The sequence below is a fragment of the Hippocampus comes genome, unplaced genomic scaffold (assembly GCF_001891065.2).
Source record: "Hippocampus comes isolate QL1 unplaced genomic scaffold, H_comes_QL1_v1.1 scaffold59, whole genome shotgun sequence".
Lineage (NCBI taxonomy): Eukaryota > Metazoa > Chordata > Actinopteri > Syngnathiformes > Syngnathidae > Hippocampus > Hippocampus comes.
Window position 1 is genome coordinate 131708 of NW_017805406.1, and position 19499 is coordinate 151206.

Here is a 19499-nt window from a genome sequence, read left to right on the forward strand (position 1 = left end):
CTAACGATAAGTATGCTAACTATAATTTTATATGTTGAGTAACTTGTGACCACTTATTTGTAAATTTGGACATTGGAACTGCTAATTTTGAGGCTTTCTAAAGAATGCAGTGGTTTGATGGATGTTGGGGGTCATAATTAATTACAGTATATGTAAGTATATCACAAAATTTTATGTCCAAACTGCATAGTTAAAATGGCTATCTTCCATTCCCTGAAGAAATATTTAATATGCTAGAATTCTGTTACTTTCAGCTTTTAAGTTAGTACAACAAATTAGCATTTCATGTTTCAGAAATATTTGCTTTCAAACGGGATTTTTTTTTTCATGGCTAATAATTTGGATGCGATAGTCATGCAGTGAAAGGGAAAATACACTCATGTATTTTACTGTTCTTTATAATGGTGATACTTGGAGAGCTAGGTGTTTTTTGGATGTAATACATGGTGTAAAAAGTTTGAGAACTGCTTTAAATTAATTTAGTACAATACAGTATTTCGAATATTTTTGTTTGCAGTTCCGCACCAGGCCTACAGTGGGCGACAACGCACTCTCGACTTTCCGTCGCTGCCGGCTAAACGTCAACAATAAAAATCCCATAGTCGTTAGCGGCGTGAATCAAATTACGTGGCACAGAGGAAGGAAAAGCAACGCTAGACGAGAGATGGAGCTCGTTGCTTTGGTCTCGTTGTCCTTATTATTGGGCGCTCTGGTGATTTTGGTCGCTTTTGCCGTGGGGAAACGGAAAGCAGAACTACGAGACGAAGCCGGGCGGACGAACAATTGTGCTGGTAGGAGTTGACTAGCGGCTGCCTAGTTTTAATGCTAGTTTTAGCGTGGTTTCCTGAACCCTGCTGTGCACACGCCAACTTGATTGTCAATAGTCTTTCTTGCTCATATTCACTGTTTTTTTTTTTTACTACAACCTTGGTTGTATGATGTTTAGGTCCACACACGAAATATTAAAGAGCTAGTTACTTAAAAGGGCAGTAACGACTGAACCCTGACCTTTTGTCATGGAACACTTTGCTTTGGAATCCATCCAAGGCGTTGAAATTGTCTGTCAATCTTTCACACTCTTTATTGACGAAAAACATCCTGTTGATAATTGGGAAAATGTGACGATACGCCAAAAAAAAGTGCATATACTGAAACAATGACGATCCCCTCTCAGGACACTCACAAATTTTATGCTCGGTGAGTTTATTTGGACGCGGAGATTATGTTGTATGAATGACGACAGGTGAAGCGAAATTGGATCATATCCAACGGCACCCGTTGAGCCGAGAGTCAATATTCAAGAACTCATTTCATCCGTTACTTTTTAAGTGTCGATTGCCATCTTGCTGTAATTACCAAACACTTCTTCATTCCAGTTGGTGGTATAATTTATATTTTATACTGTTGGACAGTCAACAAAACGCCACCCCAACACCTCGTGTTCTATCCTTAATTTATTTTGCTAAATAATCAATCATGTATTACACTGTCATGGATTAAGGTGATAGGAGACATCACCAGCGGCACACGTCATCGCCATTTCGAGAAGTGGTGATGGAGGTAAAAAGGCTGTTGTCACAAATCTCAGAACTGCTGTGGTTCCAGCTGAAGGCATCGCGTTGAAGGGACCAGCGGCAAAGAAACCCAAGCAGGTGAAGCAGCAGCGCGGCCGTAAAGACAAATCATCACAACACATCTTCAACCATCCTCTATTGGCCTCCTCGCTCAAGGTAAACCCAAAAGCTTTCACACCCTTACAACATATAGCGCAGATGACATTGATGAGGAGTGTAGACGACTCACATTGCTCTTCACTGAGTGACGATGAGTCCAGACTAGCTCGACAAAATGGCCACAAGTTTTTACCTCAAGCGCACTTCTTTATATTGCCCAGGGCCACAGTGGAAATGTGACATGCCTGGATTTCAGTAGCAACGGAAAGTACTTGGCGTCGTGTGCTGACGACCGCACCGTGAGAATATGGAGTACTAAAGACTTCCTCGACCGAGAGCACAAGTGTCTGAGGGCCAACGTGGAGCTGGACCATGCTACGCTGGTGCGCTTCAGCCCAGACTCCAGGTTAGTTGCATTAGTTGGCAACCCGGGCTGGTTTATGGCTTCCTTTCATCAAACATGCTTTTAAATCATGCATCCTTAAAAAGCAAATAAGACAATAACTAACTTAAAAAGCTCTATGCCATGCACGCTTTAATGTCCTTTAGACATACAAGCACCTTGAGTGGCACATAAATGTGACTGTCATCATTTTTCTCAAGATGAAACCCGGGGACAGAAGTGGCTTTACAATTACACCATGTAGGACCCCATAACATAGTGGCACAGAGCAGGACAAAGAATGTATACAAAGGCCCTCAGAGGTCTCGATAAACTCTGATAAAAAAGTTTCAGACAGAGATCCTGAGGTACCTGCATGAGCCGTAGCAGCGGCGAGAAGGTGTAAAAATGACTTGACTCTGCCCCCTGCCTCTCACTTCGTATGCTTTGTCCGTGTGTCATTGTTTCGGCTGCAGGGCATTTATCACCTGGCTCGCTTATGGTGACACGATCCGCGTCTTCAAAATGAGCAAAAAGCAAGAAGGCAGCATGAACTTCAAAGCGGTCTCCGATGACTTCCCCATTAAACACAAGGGCAGCATCCTCAACATCGGCATTGCGGAGACTGGTAAGACACACAAAAAATTTTAATTGACCTGCCGAGGTCACACCAATGCTAAATGTGATGTCGATGTGCTGTTTTCTGCAGGCAAGTTCATCATGAGCGCCTCCATTGACACCAACATTAACATTTGGAACCTGAAAGGCGACATACTGGCATCTATTAACACTAACCAGATGACCAATTCTTACGCTGCCATCTCGCCATGTGGCAGGTCGTAATCCCGTCCCGCCCCCTTATGTTGCGCAAGCAAAGAGGTGGAAATTAAAATCAGGTTACTCTCTCAGGTTTGTGGCATCCTGCGGCTTCACGCCTGACGTCAAGGTGTGGGAGGTGTGCTTCGCAAAGACGGGCGAGTTTAAGGAGGTGATGCGAGCCTTTGAGCTGAAAGGCCACTCTGCCGGAGTGCACGCATTTGCCTTCTCCAATGACTCTCACAGGTAAAACTTTTTTTTCCTCCTCTTTTTTTTGTCCTTTCTACACCTACTGAAGTCCAGTTAATTGCAGTCCATTAATTTGATCTGCCTGTTCGACTCTTGTTGACCTGACTGTGTTCTGTAGCAAACGACTAGCGGTCTTAGGAAGGAATTTATGTCATTTAATGTGCTTTTTTAAAAAAAAAAATTCTTCTTCTTCTTCATGATTTTAGAATGGTGACAGTGTCCAAAGACGGCACGTGGAAGTTGTGGAACACAAACGTCGAGTATAAAAAGCAGCAAGACCCATACCTGCTCAAGACTGTCCGCTGCGCGTCATCCGACGGCAGCCTGGCGGCGCTGTCGCCCGACGGTCGGGTGGTTGCCATCAGCGACGGCTGCGACGTGGCCATGTACGACGCTTCCAGCGGCGAGCTGGAGGAGCAGCTGCTCGGCGTGCACAGCTTCAACATCACGGACCTCCGCTTCGATGTCACCGGGCGCTTTTTGGCGTGCAGTGGTGACAAGGCCATCCGAGTATTCCACAACGCCCCCGGCTACCGGGCGGCCATCAGGGACATGCAGGATATGCTGAAGAAGGCGCAGAATCAAGGCATGAAGCAGAGGCTGCAGCAGCAGATCAGCGACGCGCAGAGTGCCCTTGATGCCGCCCTGGCCACTCCCGTCCAATAAGCATGCCTGAACTCAGTTTGATTGCCTTTCCATGGAGTTTTAATTAAAAAAAATATTTTTATGCCAAACTGTACAGTTGGTGTGCATTTGTCCCTTGTTAAAAATACTGTCACAGCTCCAAGTTTTTCTGTAATCCAGGTTGGACAGTTCTTTGAACTGTTTGTATTAAGTGTAACTGGCACAATAGACAACATTGGTATACAATATTAATAAGTAGGAATGGAACTCTGCCCTGAATCGCACAAATTGGTGAGTAAATGACGCCCCACAAAAAAGGTTTGTAATTGCTTGTAGATGCCACAAAACGTGGCAAAGCACTACTTTGGTTTAAACGAAGTTCCTCAATTTGCTTTAACGTAGTTCCTTGCCACCAAGACAAGACTATCATTGACTTTTGATGTCTCTTGTGTTTTAGGAGTAATTGTAATGAGTGTTTTAGCATTTAAGCATAAATGAGAGAAGCCATTACTGTATATTCAAATTATGCATTTTTTTTTCTTGCAGGCAACATAAAAGAAAAATACAGTATGTCACTGTTTACATTTGTAAATGCTGCTAACATAGTTTGCTAAATAGAGCAAATGCAGCCACCTGTAAAATGTACATTAAAACGTTATAAAAATATCGTAAAATTAGTTTTACATATGTGCTTCGGAAGGCAATTGAGGAAGAATCTTCCCAGCACCTGTACTAAAAGTCCACTTGATTTAACTATTATCAAAAAGTAATTAGATGCATAGCCAAGGAAAATATTGATGTCTCTTCGGTTTATGTTACTTAAAATTTAAAGTGTCTCTTTCGAGCTTTTGTCTTTGTCAATAAAGTTGTGCCATTCAAATTCGACCCGGAAGAAGTTGCTTCACAGAAAAAAAAACGCAACCACGTTTTTTTCCTCACCGTGTTCTCAGCATGTTACTGTGAGATGTCCGTGGACATGGTGGAACTCCAGGAGAAAACGACCGGACAGGTCCGGCCGACCAGCGCCCTCCAGCAGAACCGAGTCTTCCTTGACTTCTTCTGGGACTTGGCCAACCATGACGCAAAAATTCGGCTTACCGCCTTGGAAAATCTTCTGAAATACCTGAAAGACAACAACCAGGTGACAACATGGACCTCTCTAGACTGCTTTAAATAACACGTATTTCAGTACACAACACGACACTATAGCATTAACTGTTTATAGTAATGCTCCATTTTTACTATGTCTAAATCTTTTATTTTTTTTTCTCCGCACGAACAATTGTGACCATTTAGGAACTACTCTCCGGCTCAAACCACAGCATCAGTGATATAGTTCAAGGCTTATTCATATTTATTTTCCTTGTGTATAATAACATCTACATCATTTGCATGTGTGCCACAATTGCCAGTTCAAATAAAAGACTGATTTGTTGATTATCTGTTTATTTTTATATATTGTCAAAATGAGGCTTCAGTACTGTAACTGTATTTTGTAACAAATATTACTTAAAAAGAAATTGTAATTCAGACCTTGCCTGAAAAATAACGAATGAAAAAAACAATATTAATTCAAAGTGATATAATTAATATTATTTTATAGGTATATATAGAGTTAAAAGACTTTAATTGAAAAATAATTTTCTGAAAATGTAAACAATCATTTATGTTATGCCAAGTGTCATGCATTTTGTTGTCCACAGGCGGATGAGATGACGTACACACTCAAGAGGTTGGTGGACGGACTTGCTCACACACGGCCGGTGGCGAGACCCGGATTCAGCCTGGCTCTGGGTCAAGTGGGTGAACATTCTGATGCACCCACATTTTGGGTGTACCTAAAGTTTTGGACTGGGACTGTTTGTGATGTGACGTGAAAATCTTTTTTTTTTTTTTTTTTAAACAGCTCCTGAGCACGTTTGAGGACCTCTCTCTGCAGAGCGTCTTCGACAAAATCAAGGATAAGCACAATTTTCTAAAAGCCAATAAGGTGTGTTTTAAAAGGGTTTTTTTCCCTTTATGGATGAGATTACTGTGGAAGATTAAAAAAAAAAACACACCTTTTCTATGCTTGTCCTGCAGAAAGGTGTCAGAAATGCTGCCTTTGGCTGCTTGTTTGGAATCCTTGCTCTCCATCAGTCAGGCCGCATCTTCAAAGTAAGTATTATTCTGTATACTCTATATGGTGTATTCATGCCCTATAGAAAATTGGTGAATGGAACAGGCAAAATGTCACCGACAAAATAATTTGTCATTCAAACTATAGCAGAAAAAGTTTCACAGAACAAATGCCGACAAACCTTGTCCTTTCCAAGAAGTGTGAAAAAGGCATTTCACTTCGGGATATCCACTGCATGTTTTACCTCTGAGCTCAACTGTTATATTTTGCAACCGCGCAGGAGCCGCTGGTGGTGCTGGGTTGTGTGCAGCTTCTGCAAAACCTCACCCAGCAGCGACAATACCTGAACGACCTGCCCAACAAGGCCATGATGGACATCCTCGCCGAGGTACCAACAACACTCACAAGAAAGCATTTTTTTCCCTTCAGATTATTTTTTTTGTGCTCACGTTTAGAGTAACGCTAAAAATGACATTCAATTTGTGCAACTCATGTTCTCATGAAGTTTTCGAGCTGAAATGAGGCGGAGACTGCCACCTCCAACTTTTTTTTTTTTTTTTACAGAAAAATCTCTCTCCTCTATTTAAAACACACTCCATGACAGTGTTTATCAGTCCCACCGTATTGGTATCTTGGCAGGTTCCTGAGAAAGTGTTTGAGGAGGTCCTGTTCAGTGCCCTGCAGGCTGACATGGCCTCGGCTTTCAAGACTCCAGAGCAGCTACAACTACTGCTGGTGGCGCTGGAGCGCTTCCCGCGGACTCTCCAACCCAAGAAAATAAAGCAGCTACTGGGCTCTTCCAACATCATTAACAATGACAACATCGGAAAGTAAGGATTGCAAAATGTTCAACTTTTTCAATATTTTTTTGGTACCCGATCCTTGGTTATAGTCCCGCAGAAATCACTGGTTTTGAACTCAGGTCCAGCAAAAGTATTACTTGGGTGCCATCTTGCCAAAGAAAGTGCCAAAGATCTATGTTAAAATGAAATTAGAATTGCCGTTAGGACTAAATTGGTGCTTTGGCGCTACCTTGTGGCAATATGGTGCCAAGGAACTGCGTTGAAATGAATTGGGGAGCTTCATTTAGACCAAAGCAATGGTTTGCAACCATCTTTTGGCATCTTTGTTCCAAGAGACTATGTTTAAGTCAGTTGAGGGTTTTCATTTAGACAGAGTGCTGTTCTCTGTTGCCATCACTCATCAATTCCAAACCTTTTTACGAGGTTGCCAATTCCTCGCACATCTTGGCTCGCTTCACATGGTGCAGCCTTTTCTAAACCTGGAAATTGTGCCTTGTTCTCTCTCGTAGGCTGACGCAACTACTCAAGAAGGCCGCCCATTCCGTGAAGAAGGAGTGCGTGCTGCCGACGTTGGCCTTGGACCTCCTGAAGCTCTCGCTGAGGGAAAACAGCTTCCAGCTCTTCTGGAACAAAGCCATTGTGGAGGGAATGCTGAAGGAGCAATGGGGACCCACGCAGTGAGTTACTTCAACTAAAGCAATTGGGGCATTTTATTATCATGAACATTTTAAAAATGAAGTATTTTAACTAACCTATATATGCGTTTGTTTGTGTAGCTTCATGAGTTTCCGACTGTTGGGCAGCGCCTTGCCGCTTTTGTCCTTGTCCCAGCTAAGAGAGGTTCTGTCCGGGGAGGTGATGAAGCAATTCGGAGATCATGTGGTGTCTGCTCAGGTTAGTCTGGGTTCCTCATTCACATTACGACTGCAACATGGACGTAACATTGGCCGTTTTCTGTTGTCAGACACACTGACGACACAAATCCTCCACGTTTCATTATAAAAGTTGATGCTTGGATTTTTTTTTTTTTTTGTTGTTGCTAGGCAGAGTTCATTTGCCACATTCACAAAAAGGCTAGTGATTAGTATTATCGACTACGTGTGGATCCTGCCCAGCATACAGAGTAACCATTAAATGTTAAGGCTCATTCAACTGTTTTCCAGAAACAAGAACGCTTCAAGATGGCACCCGAGATGGAAAACTATGTGTCGAACTTCCTGGAAGGCTGCCAGGATGTCGAAAAGCAGTTGGCGGTGATGGTGGGCTTCTCCTCGCTTGTCAATCAGGGCTATCCGGTGGTGCCGTCCGTGTGGCGCACGGTGCAGCACCTGCAGCCGGCGGCTCTGCGGAATTACGTGGCGTGGCTCAGGACCACCTTCCTCCATCCCCGCGTGGACGAACTGCTCAACTTCGCCTCGCGCAAGCAGATGGAGCGCCAGGAGAACTCTGAACAGTGAGTGCCGAGGAACCCTCGTGAACCCGGAAAGCAGAGTGACCGCCCTCCCGCTTGTTGTCTTCTTCAGGGATCCTGTATATCGCCTGAGGAAGTGGATCGTGGCCAGGCTGGCCTCCATCATGGACAACAACCAGGTGAAGAAAGACGAGGAGCTCATTTTGGAGATTGCCAAGTAAGTTCCTTTTGGGTTCCAGTGATGATGACCAGATGTGGCAAAAGTATTCACATGCCATACTAAAGTAGAAGTACTGATACTGTATCTTCACAAAAATAAAAACTCAAGTCGGCCGGGTCTTTTGTAAGTTGAAGTACCATTGTATGTACACATTCCCATCAGTGATGATGATGATGATGATGATGATGATGCAATTTTTGTTTTTCCAGATTTGTTTTTTTCCACACCTTCTTCAACACCAAGAAGCCCTGCACCGACATTCCAGAAACTGAAGAGAAGCTCGTCGTCCCACTGGATCCGAATACCAGAGCAGTGCTGGTCACTTCCTTTTTTGGGTTCGTGCTCATCTATGATTGTTTACACTTTGGCATTATTTGAAGCATATGATAGGTAAGCATTCTTTCAATGTGCCCTTTTTACATTGGGTGACAGCCCACATGTTGATGATGTGATAAAATACTTATGCCAGCCACAGTGGGGTCATTAATGTGTTACAACAGCAAGGTACATCACAATATCTTATCTTAATAATTGTGACGATAATGAAAAAGGGTGGAGTGGAATCCTGAAAATCAACCCGTGTACCACTTCCAGGGTAACTGTGAGAAATCTGCCCCCAAAAGTTTTATAATTGGGTACAGATGCTCCAGATGGGGAAAAAAAGACTGCTTTTTGTCTAAATAAAATTCCTCAACTCACTTCAGCATAGTTCACTGGCGCCAGTCTGACAAGTTGGTGGCAAAGTACTACTTTTGTCTGAATGGCTCTCCTCAGTTGACATAACGATAAAGTAATACTTTCTTAGTGTTGTTGTTTTTATATTTGCTCCATGTGTTTTGCATACGTGACATTCCTTCACTGCAATTTGTCCTTCAACCAGGCTCCTCCTCTCCATGTATAACTTGCCACTTGCCGATGAGGCGCCCAAAGGCGTGGCGGTGGCCCAGAAGCGCCCGCTGAGCACCATGTCTGACCGCTCCTTGCGGCTCTACCGCCTGGTCCAGTATGCCCAAGAACTGCTCAACAAACCCACGTTTGTGCATCCCGTCCATCCCTTCAGTGAGGAAGAGAGGCAAGCCTGGGACAGGTCAGACCACGTGTTCTCTTGTATATTCTCCAATAATGGCACTTAAATTTAAGTCTTGAGTCGTCGTGTGTGATAATGATCTTTCTACATCTGTTTTCTCTCAGCATGTTAGAGTCGGTGGCGAAGCTGAGGAAGAAAGCCAAGAAAGGTCACTCGGCGGAGAACAGCTCCTTCCAGCAGCTCTTTCTCTTGGTCGGCATGCACCTCTTCAAGGTACAGTTGACCAAGGCAGCTGTGCAACCACTGCATTACATTTTTTTTTTTTTAAACCTCTAAAAACCGTGTTTCCCAACCCCTATTGTTATAAAAGCTGCCACATCACAGTGGTGAGGAAGCACTATTAAAAATTACAAATATATTGTATTTGGTAAAGGCTCCAGATGAGCTTCTGGACGTCTTGAATGACCTGCAGAGCTGCGTAGACAAAGCACAGGAGAAGAAAGCCAAGAAGAAGCAGAAAAAAGGTGAGCTGTCACATCAAGTTATTATACACGCTAACAAATCCCCCGAGAAAGACTTACAATGGCCAAAAACGTGGACATTGTGAAACACTTTTACCAGCTCAAATTTGAGCAGTAAAAACTAATTCCTCTTTCAGAAGTAGAAAAAAACACATTTGCAAAATAAAAAGTAACTTCCATTCTGAAAGTAAAACTGATTTGAAATACACAAACCCCCCCCCCCCAAAAATTACGACAGTAAAAACAAATGAGCCTCATGCAAGTAAAAACTAACATGCTAAAGTAATACCAAATTCACCACCATAAAAACATATTTCCAACAGAAAAAAAAACGTCTGAACAATCTGACAGCCCATAATATCACACCAAAAGATGAAAATTTTTTTGTGACTTTTTCGCAGCCAGCAAACAGGAGGAGACTGAGCCCATTTGGGTTGAGGTAATGGTGGAGATCTTGTTGTCGCTGCTGACCCAGCAGAGCCGACACATCAGGCAGGTGTGCAAGACCGTCTTCGCCTCCATCTGCCCCCACGTCAACGCCGCCGCCCTCACCGCCATCATGGATGTAAGCCACATCCCGCTTGTTCTTGATTGTCTGCTGGGGCGACTTCACTCAAGATGTTCATTTTGCGTGCGCAGGTCCTGGATCCGGATAAAGACGGCGAGGAGGACGGCCTTGTGCTCGTTGTGGACGACGCCAAGAAGAAGAAGAAGAAACCGGTGAAGGATGATGATGATGATGAGGAGATGGTATGTCGTATTTTTTTTCCTTCCTTTCTTTCTATTTCCCTTTTACCTGTTGTCCTTACTTTTGTTCCTAAAAAGGAAGACGAGTCGGACGAGTCTGACAATGACTCTGACGAGGATGAGAATGAAGAAGCCATGGAGGACGAGGAGGTGGACCAAAACTTCAAACTCGAGCTGATGAAGGTGCTGCACCAGAAGAACGCTTTGGTGAGGCTTTTGAATCGAGGAAACCTCAGCTCTGTGTTTCGAGTTATGTGGGTGTAATGTTAACTTTCCCCACTCTGAGGCGCCATTGACAATATTTTCTGTGAGCCAGGCAAAATTCACACTGGGTCAAGACGCAAACTATGTTGACGAGAACAAAAGGCCAAACTGTATATAAAATGTGCACTTCTAAAGTGAAACCTGTGATTATGACATCGTAGTGCTTTTCCAGGGCACGGAGGAGGACAGCAGCGACGATGACCTCGATGATGATGCCATGATGGAGCTGGACAAGAGCCTGTCAACGCTCTTCTCTGAACAGAAGAAGAAGACCCAGGCCAAGAAGGACGACAAGACCAAAATTCAGAAAGAGAAGACACTGTTGTGCGATTACAAGATCAAGGTAGGTTTAGGAATCGCTTCCATCTAGGTCAGAATTGACTTTAAAAAAATTTTTTAAATCTTTTTCTTATTGATTTTGTAGGTGCTAGACCTGGTGGAGGTGTTTGTGGTCCGTCAGGGTGGCAGTCCTCTAGTCCTGGGCCTTTTGGAGCCTCTACTGTACATGATCGAGCGATTGATGAGGTCAGGCAATGAGCAGCAGGTGCAGGACTTCCTACGCAGAGCGGCGGACATTTTCAAGTAATTCAGACCGTCTGTGCTTGCAGTTAGCTTCTACGACAAAGCCCTTCTCATTTCTTCTCTTCCATCTGCGATCTTTGTGATTTGTAGGAACCAGCTATGCAGGTCCAAGGTGTACTGCAAGGCTACGGAAGACCGACAGGAGGAGCTTCACAACCTCCTTGACAAGCTGATGACGAAAGCGCAGAAGTTGCCCGAGTCCTCTGTGTGCCTCTACTATTTTAGGTAATAATAATAATTATGAAACTGGTGATGGGGGCTATTGTTTATTCCCTTAATGTTCTGACCCATTTTTCCTGGAATGTTCAAACAAAATGCCTTCCTTCCTGTTCAATTTCAGACATTGTCATGCAACTTTTTATGCTGAGCCTGTCAAGGCAATTTTGTGTCGAGCTATGTAACTGATGACTCGCATTTCTTTTTTTGTAACCTCTATCTGTGCGCTTTGTTTGCAGTGCCGCCCTGTATATTGTCAAACTTTTGCGAGGACCGCCAGCCGCCGAAAGCAAAGAGGAGGTGGCCGAGTCCAAAGCTGCGGCAGAGGTACGTAACTCTTTCTTCCTAAAATAAAGTGACACTTTAGAATCCTTAAGCCTTACTTGCAGCTCATTTTGCGGTGTATATTCCGATTTTTCTCATGATCGCACTGTGCCTCGTTATCATTACTGGTACTTTGTGTCACAAAAAGCACACGTTTTTGGAATGTGTCTTTTTAAATCAGTGTCGTAGCAGTGCAGTCCACCAATTTTACTGCTTGGCTTTGGGCATATCTGTGTGAATGACATTTTACAGTCACATAAGGTGGCCATGAAGTGAAGGGTCAAATGAAAAGGTGTCTTCTAACAGGGTCTCTGATGCTTAATAATGAAGCTTTTTTTTTTTTTTTTTCTAATCAATGCACCACTTTGTTCCTGTTGCTGGGTCACAAAGTGGGTCACTGCAAGATAATTTGGGCCAACCTCAGCTGATTGCTATAAAGTGGATAATCACTTAAGTCTCTAATAAGATCCACAATGATAACACTCATTTTTGTCTGTTTAGTACATGTATTGACCCTACGAGCAAATCAAGGTGGTCAACATAATTTATTTCAAGCTAATTTCTGGTCATTTATGGTTTGTCTGTGTGTGTGTGTGTGTGTGTGTGTGTGTGTGTGTGTGTGTGTGTGTGTGTGTGTGTATATGCAGCTGAGGTTCATGGGCAACGTGGACGTTGAGCGGGTGGCCGGCATCTTTCGGGAAGCTCTCTGCTTCTTCATGAGTCACAGGAAAAGCCCCCTGACCACCCAGATGTTCACAGACATGTTCACCAGATATCCGGTGAGTGATTGCGGAGCAACAGATGTTTTGTCATATGGCAGCGCTAATTAATACAACGTGTGCGTGTGTGTGTGTATATAACATGCAGGTTTTGTGTGTAAAATTACTCGACACGGCAGTGCAGTACATCACGTCGGGCATCAGAGAGCACCAACAGGTAATCTTGCTTCCGAACTGGAATTTGTAACTTCATATTTAAGTCAGCACTTTGCTAACATTTTAGATTGTGTGTGCAGGGCCAGGCGTGTGTGTTGGTGCTGCGTGGCATGCAAAACAGGGATGTGCAGAAACTAATGAGTGGTGCGCCGTGGTTGGAGTTCTGCACAAAGGTGATGGCCCAGCTAGTTGTGGTGAGTCGACGCTTTTGCCGTTTGCTGGGGATATCACTTGTTGCTAGGCAGATTTCACCCATTATTTGTCTTGTCAGTCTTGCCTAAAAGGCTATTTAACAGAAAAAGAAGCTCAGACAGATACGCTTCTTTTCCGTACACATTCATAATTGAATCGCTGCTCTGTATTAAATATATAATGAAAATAGAAAGCTTTTCTAATGGGTTCTGCCACTGATGCAGAGTTGATTATATCAGCTACTATCTCCTCAGGCTTTCAAGCTGGAAGGTCAAACGGACCGCAAGGCTCTGCGGGAGAAGGTAGTGAAGACTCTGGAGCTGTGTCACGCCCTGCTCAAACACATCCCCCAGCAGGTACGTCATAGCGAAGCATAGGCAAGATTTTTTTTTTAAAAAAGAGGAGGGGTAAAGGTCACACATCCAGTATCCGTGTCTGTGGTAGGAGCTGTCCAAAGACCTGGAGTCTCTCAAGAGCGCCCTGCAGTCCATCCCTGAAGTCTTCGCCTTCAAGAAGACAGGCCAGCTGGAGGACACCTACTGGGCTGTCATGAGACACTTTGGAGTCATGTGAGTGCTGTGGGCGGAAAATGGTGGACACACATTGGTATCAATCACAGAAAAGGTGCACGTACCATCTGTGTGGTTCTTTTTTTTCCCCTCTGATGCATTTAATTGAAATGGATTATTGACGCTTCCCCAATTAAAAAAAAACAAAAAAAAAACTAATTGCCTCCAGATGCCGCAGGATGGCGGCAAAGCACTACTTTTCTCTAAAGAGAGCTCATCAACTCAATTCAACATGGATCACCACATAATGGTGCCAAAGTAAAAACACTGAAGAGTTGAATGTATCAGTGAGTAATGGAGGATAGTTGCCCCCGCCCCCCTCCATTTCTCTTTACTGACACCGAAAGTGACATCAGCTTCTCCTATCGGGTCTCGACAGACCTTCAGGTGATGGAGCGCGTATTCCAAGTCATCTTGTTTATCTTCGCCATTCTCAGGAAGCCAAAAAAGGAGAAGATAAACCCCGCCAAGGATGGTGGCCAGCTGCCGACACCGCAGCAGCCTGCCAAGAAACCAAAGGGCTTCCTGCCAGAAAGCAAAAAGAAGAAAAAACGCCCCCGGCCTGTCTTGGAGCCCGCCGCCGCTGCAGCCAACTCGGCCCCGACGATGGACAAAGCCGTAGTAGAAAAAGGACAAAGCAAGAAGAATAACAAAAAAAAGACAAAGCGGGTGGCCGACAGCGCGCTGGCGTCACAGGCCAGCCCGGCCAAGAAGAGCAAATTGCAAGATGACAAGAAGTCGGTTAAAAAGAAGAAAAACAAACAGAAGAAAGATAAAGGAGGTCAAGTATGAAGGTTGGATTCTTAAATAAGGTTTTTCTTTGTCCATCAACCATTATCAACCTATTGTTTTTTTTGTTTTGTTTTTTTTCTATCATGAGCCCCAAGAGTGTAAGGATGAGTGTGCTTATTTTTCTAATGCATGATTGCTTTTATTTGGAAACAAAACAAACATACCACAATAAACCCTTTTCTCCTCCTGGAGATTCATCATCACGTTGCACCCACTCCTCAACCTTTTATGTGTTATGCAACATTAATTAGATGTGTGAGATTACAAACAACAAGCAGCAGCGGTGGAAGCTGCCACAACACGACTCCTTTTGCATTTGGAGCCATTTGATGGTGGTAGTCGCGGACACTCTGCATCATAATAAGTGTTATGATTCCAAGTTGGAAAATAATAAGCTGTCTTTTAAAGACAGCAACAAACAGAAATAGGGGAGGGGAAAGGTATGAACGTGTAGATGCGCTCTCACCGAGACAGAATTCCACAGAATAAAGGGGTATCATGTAGCGAATTTTTTTTAAATTAATTTTTTTATCAGGGTTCGTTCCTTGTTGATGATGTTCTCCAAACCGTTTTAACAGTTAAACCGTTTTTCTTGTCGCCAAGAAATTTCAAGGATGTCCTGCAGTATATTTGATATTAAAGTCACTATCCTAATTCCATTGGAATGTCATTTATTTGTTCATTTTGTTTTTGCCAAAAACGAAACTGTAGTTGATCCGGAAAACATCCAATGTCTTATCTAAATGAAAAATGTGCACTGCGCTAAGTCGACCAAGTGGTGAAAAGGAGCTCATGGAACTTTGTGAAAAATGATCTCCGCGCGGGGTTTGACGTTGCGCCGCTTGATTCCAACAAACAAACAAAAAGGGGCGCAATCACGCCAAAGCCTAATTTGGCTGTCACAAGGCTGATGTAGTGCTCCCAACAATGGATGAGCGTACACCGAGTGAGGCCTTACTCCCATAAATCCACCAGACTTGTCACGCAAGCCGCTGCCTCATCCATCACCGAGCTCATTTGGGCCGCGGAAACGGGAGCTCGTCCCATGCTCTACCTCTTGTTTGGACCCTGCGTGAAGTGGCCCGAGTGGGAAGTCGCATCTTGATGGACGTTTAAGAAGCACATCTGGTAACCCTGTGACACTTCCCCTCATTGGATGATGCGTTTGAGACTACTGGGAATTTGAAACCATCCCACTTGTAGATTCCCAAATTGTGACCTGACTGTGTTTTATGCATCCATTTTCTGTACACACTATAAATGATGGGTTATTTTCCAAACACACTTCCTGGGCAGCAGATTGGGTTACTTTTAGTGAAGGTTGGGTTAGTTATTTAAATTAAATATCATTGGGTGGGTTGCGTCAGGAAGGGAATCCAGTGTAAGACGTGTGCCAAACTTATCACGTTAGCATTCGAAAATGTTGGTTAAAAAAAACTAAATATGGGTAGTTTAAACCCAAATCTTGACCCAACTTGCTCGGTCAAATCCTCAACACAATGTGCTGGGTATAAATAAACCACTATTGGCTCAATCCATTTAGACCCAACGCTGGGTTAGCTGCATCATTCAGTTTGTAGGAAATAAAACCGGGCCCACCTGACTTCAGATATGCATATTTAAACTGGCACCAAGTTTTGATATCTTGAGATGCTCATTTTGCAGTGTGTACCTTGGCCACCAGGGGGCAGTGTGATATATACATACATACATAAAGTACAGCGCGTAGATTTGAAGTTGAAACACAAATAAGACTCTGAGCAGGTGATGGCGACCGGCCCGCCTACGTATGGCGAAAATCCGCATAGAAATGAATATTGACGCCCATTGAAATGCGTTGAAGGTAGGCAAAACAGAAACGTTTGTTTGTTACAAACCCCGCACAAAATATTCAAAAAACACAGACAAACATACGTTTTCCACGAAAAATGGACAAAATATGGGGGTGGCGGGAATCTGCGCTTGCGAATCCACGGGTTCCTAATGAGGGGGTCAGGTTTATTAATATTAGTCGATTTTTTGCGGAAGATAAATATATGCCTGTAAGTATTGTATTCTCTGTCTGCGTGTGTCACTACATTTTTTGGTCAAATATAAGTTAAATAATTTTATTTCGAACTACTGTGATATGATGCTAGTTTTGTTAGCCCGTTTATGCTGTTGTCATCATGTGCTAGAATTAAGAGAGCAGACTTACATAAGATAGTGAATGTCGTTTGGTTAAATAGACAATGTCTAATTCTCTTTCATTTTTCAAGCGAACTTCAACTTGAAGTGGCATTTAGCAGAATTATTCAAAAGAATCGTTCACTATCTGGATAAACTGCTACTTATACTCACTGCCACCAGAGTTAGCACTTGTAACTCAAATTTTTGCTTGCAATTCAAGACAAAAAAATCAGAAAAGCAAACTCTTAAAGATGGTCTCTCGTAGGATGAGGTACCACCGTACTAAATTCAGCTTTGCTTATCCAGTGATGGAGGCTTTTAGCAAGGCCCACTTGTTATTCTCTCCAAGTGTTTGTTTCCTTCAGATGACGCCTGGCTGAAAAAGGGCCTGTTGGAACGAGTCTGCGACAAATCATCTGATGAACCCTGACAGCAGCTAGAGGATGAAGGGAGGAGGAGTCGGCCCAACGGCGTCCTCCGTGTCCCCCTGAGCAACATTCGGGAAGCAATCTGCTAATGTGCCTTGAAGAACAATGGTGGCAAAGTTAAATGGCGGTAAGATCTGAATTCATGCCTTTGCCTTATGAAGTGTTCCCGCTTGGATGCGCCAGTGTTTTACAAGGACATCTGATAAGTGTTTATGATCCAATTTGTCTTTGAGCGTGGCCTTTCAACGGTATTATTCGGCTCAGACTTGAAATATGTTGGCCTCCGCCACCACAGGTGGCGCTATGCCTGCCCTCTGCATCTTTTTGACTTGACGGACTTCTGTGTAAAATAGTTTATTTTAATAATAAAATGATAGTCATTCATTAACCAGATATTTGTTAAAATAAATGAATAGATAATGTACAGGTCAACTAGTTTATTTTACTCATTTATATTTTTATTATAAAACTGTACAATGCTCAATCCACAAAATTGATTTTTGCAAGGACGCTAGAAGTTTAAAAAAAGAAAAGAAATCAGTGGTTTATTGCGAGAGAGCTCTGCTTTTCATGAAAGTCTACACCCACACAACATTGTTCTATATTAAAAATAAACCTAAAGCCTCAGAGGAGTCGACCCACTGCCTGGCCAATCAGCGCCCGTAGCCAAATCTATCTCATGTCTCCTGGGAAGCCAAAAGCCTTTAAAATGATGAAATGAGGCTACATGCGAAATCTAGGCTTTTCCCACATGAAAATGAAAACCTACATGAATTTTCACTGCTTAACAGGTTGCCCCCTTCCACCCATGCTTGGTATTTTCCATCCATTCTTCCTTACTGACACGGTACCTTTATTGGTTGACTCCTTCCATCCATTTCTTACCACTCGGTACTGATCACCCACCTTTATGTCTTGATAGGTGCTTTCATTTATTTTTGGTAGCTAAATTCTTTCATGACTTTTCCTTTTTGGTCAGTCCATTCCTTGTCGATGACCATCTCTATAACTGTCCTTGGACACTGGATTCAAACCATTCCGTTCCGTAGTCCTTGAAAAGTTGAAAAGACTGCGACTGTCCTCCATCCGTTTTTGATCACCCACTTTCATTACCGTCATATCACCCGCGGGTGCCGGCCTCCATCCATTCCTCAGTGGCTGACCTCCATTCATCCTACGAGCTAACCCATCCAATCTTAATCACTCACTTTCATTTCCATAATATATTGTATGATCGCTGAACTCCGCCCGTTCCTTGGTGCCTGACCCCCATCCGTTCCTAATCACCCACCAACATTACCGCCAAATATATTTCATCATGTTCACTTTGGATCTTTTTTTCAGAGTGAAGTGTTGTTTCCTTCGATCCTGGCTAACCCCTGCTTATTCCTGGCCATCGACGACCTTCTCCCCTTCCTGACCTTCATCTATTCTCGGCCATTTTCCCATCAGGACAGAGTTCTTCCTGCTATCTCTTCTTTCTATTCCTGGCTCGCTTGACCTCCACATCCATATTCCCTGGTCATTTTCCCCCCATCCATTACTAGTTACTTAAGCCGTAGCTAATATCGGTATATTATTTTCCCGCTGACACTCTGTCGGCTTCATCCCTCTCAGCCCTACTTAGTGTAAAATGTGCCAAGGGGATATGTGTTCATAAATCGTGCTTGTAAATAAACATGCGTGTCAAGGAGATGCGTGTTTCGGATCATATCCGTCGCCGCTCGCCAGGATTTGTTCTTATTCCATAAGAGTGTTCAGTTTTTACTGCGTCATTAAAGCGTTGATGGAGGCCACATGTACATGACATGTTTCGACATTTATCATCTCCCCGCTGATTTATTCCCAAATTGACAGCCGAGAAAAATAACTTTGTTCCCTTGCACTCATGGCAATGAGGTTATTGTGCAGCTAGCTGAGCCAGTATCCTGCCCAAAAGGCAACTTTTTAGTCCTGACTCTTTTATTTAGCTGAGGGACAGTTGGCTATGTAGCATCCTGGTACCGGGCCAACTTGGGGCCTATACCGATTTTGTTTCCTCTGACCTCCAGCAAATCATACCGTAGCGCCATTTAAAAAGGGGAGGGTGTAACCTTCAAGTCAATAAATCAGAGGGAGAGATGAATGGTAATGTCACGACGGACAGACGCCGTTCCAATCTGCTTTGTGTTTGACGGGGGGGGGTTGTGCGCACCGGCATGTGCTCCCTCGAGAAGGTCATTTGTCAAATTGCATCCGAGTGGTTGCATAACAAAGGAAACGCTTGAAGGAATTTTGGAAATTGAACAAAATGTCGCTGCCCTTTAGAATGGCAAAATTCCTCGACTATTCAAAGTTGGAAATGCTCTAATTAATAATAATTAAGCAAAGATATTTAATAAATTATATATATATATATATATAGAGAGAGAGAGAGAGAGAGAGAGAGAGAGAGAG

The 19499-nt window shown here is 43.4% G+C and overlaps 2 protein-coding genes and 1 long non-coding RNA gene across 6 annotated transcripts; all 3 read left to right on the forward strand.

Annotated features, from left to right (window-relative positions):
- The first annotated feature begins 664 nt into the window (after positions 1-664).
- On the forward strand, positions 665-3859 carry tbl2 (transducin beta like 2). Its single transcript, XM_019873429.1, has 7 exons — positions 665-791; positions 1606-1730; positions 1895-2079; positions 2532-2683; positions 2765-2891; positions 2965-3117; positions 3327-3859. The coding sequence occupies exons 1-7, from the start codon at positions 665-667 to the stop codon at positions 3784-3786; spliced, it is 1329 nt and encodes a 442-aa protein (XP_019728988.1). The 3' UTR covers positions 3787-3859.
- A 785-nt stretch (positions 3860-4644) lies between these two features.
- On the forward strand, positions 4645-15125 carry mybbp1a (MYB binding protein (P160) 1a). 2 transcript variants are annotated; one of them, XM_019873427.1, is made up of 28 exons: positions 4645-4885; positions 5448-5543; positions 5651-5734; positions 5827-5901; positions 6144-6251; positions 6503-6693; positions 7176-7343; positions 7443-7560; positions 7830-8119; positions 8190-8294; positions 8507-8632; positions 9178-9384; positions 9489-9597; positions 9758-9848; positions 10247-10410; positions 10485-10595; positions 10671-10799; positions 11029-11199; positions 11281-11438; positions 11529-11663; positions 11894-11981; positions 12626-12757; positions 12846-12914; positions 12994-13107; positions 13360-13461; positions 13550-13674; positions 14112-14486; positions 14523-15125. In XM_019873427.1, exons 1-27 carry the CDS (start codon positions 4709-4711, stop codon positions 14464-14466), a joined length of 3798 nt encoding a protein of 1265 aa, XP_019728986.1. In that variant the 5' UTR covers positions 4645-4708; the 3' UTR covers positions 14467-14486; positions 14523-15125. The 2 variants fall into 2 exon arrangements, with proteins under 2 accessions (XP_019728986.1, XP_019728985.1); XM_019873426.1 differs by having other exon boundaries at positions 14112-15125.
- A 1072-nt stretch (positions 15126-16197) lies between these two features.
- Positions 16198-19363, forward strand: LOC109517826 (uncharacterized). Of its 3 annotated transcripts, none has more exons than XR_002168616.1 (3): positions 16198-16508; positions 16985-17190; positions 18408-19363. It is a non-coding gene; the product is annotated as an uncharacterized LOC109517826 (long non-coding RNA). The 3 variants fall into 3 exon arrangements; XR_002168617.1 differs by having other exon boundaries at positions 16198-16309; XR_002168615.1 differs by having other exon boundaries at positions 16198-16309; positions 17001-17190.
- Positions 19364-19499: the final 136 nt, after the last annotated feature.

Bases quoted from the DNA above. Each gene is read 5' to 3' on its own strand.
- mybbp1a (XM_019873426.1), top strand. From the start codon at position 4,709: ATGTCCGTGGACATGGTGGAACTCCAGGAGAAAACGACCGGACAGGTC. The intron at 6,694-7,175 runs GTAAGGATTGCA...TCTCTCTCGTAG, and splicing joins AACAATGACAACATCGGAAA to GCTGACGCAACTACTCAAGA. The intron at 9,849-10,246 runs GTGAGCTGTCAC...ACTTTTTCGCAG, and splicing joins CAAGAAGAAGCAGAAAAAAG to CCAGCAAACAGGAGGAGACT.
- tbl2 (XM_019873429.1), top strand. From the start codon at position 665: ATGGAGCTCGTTGCTTTGGTCTCGTTGTCCTTATTATTGGGCGCTCTG. The intron at 792-1,605 runs GTAGGAGTTGAC...CTGTGGTTCCAG, and splicing joins GCGGACGAACAATTGTGCTG to CTGAAGGCATCGCGTTGAAG. The intron at 1,731-1,894 runs GTAAACCCAAAA...TATATTGCCCAG, and splicing joins TATTGGCCTCCTCGCTCAAG to GGCCACAGTGGAAATGTGAC.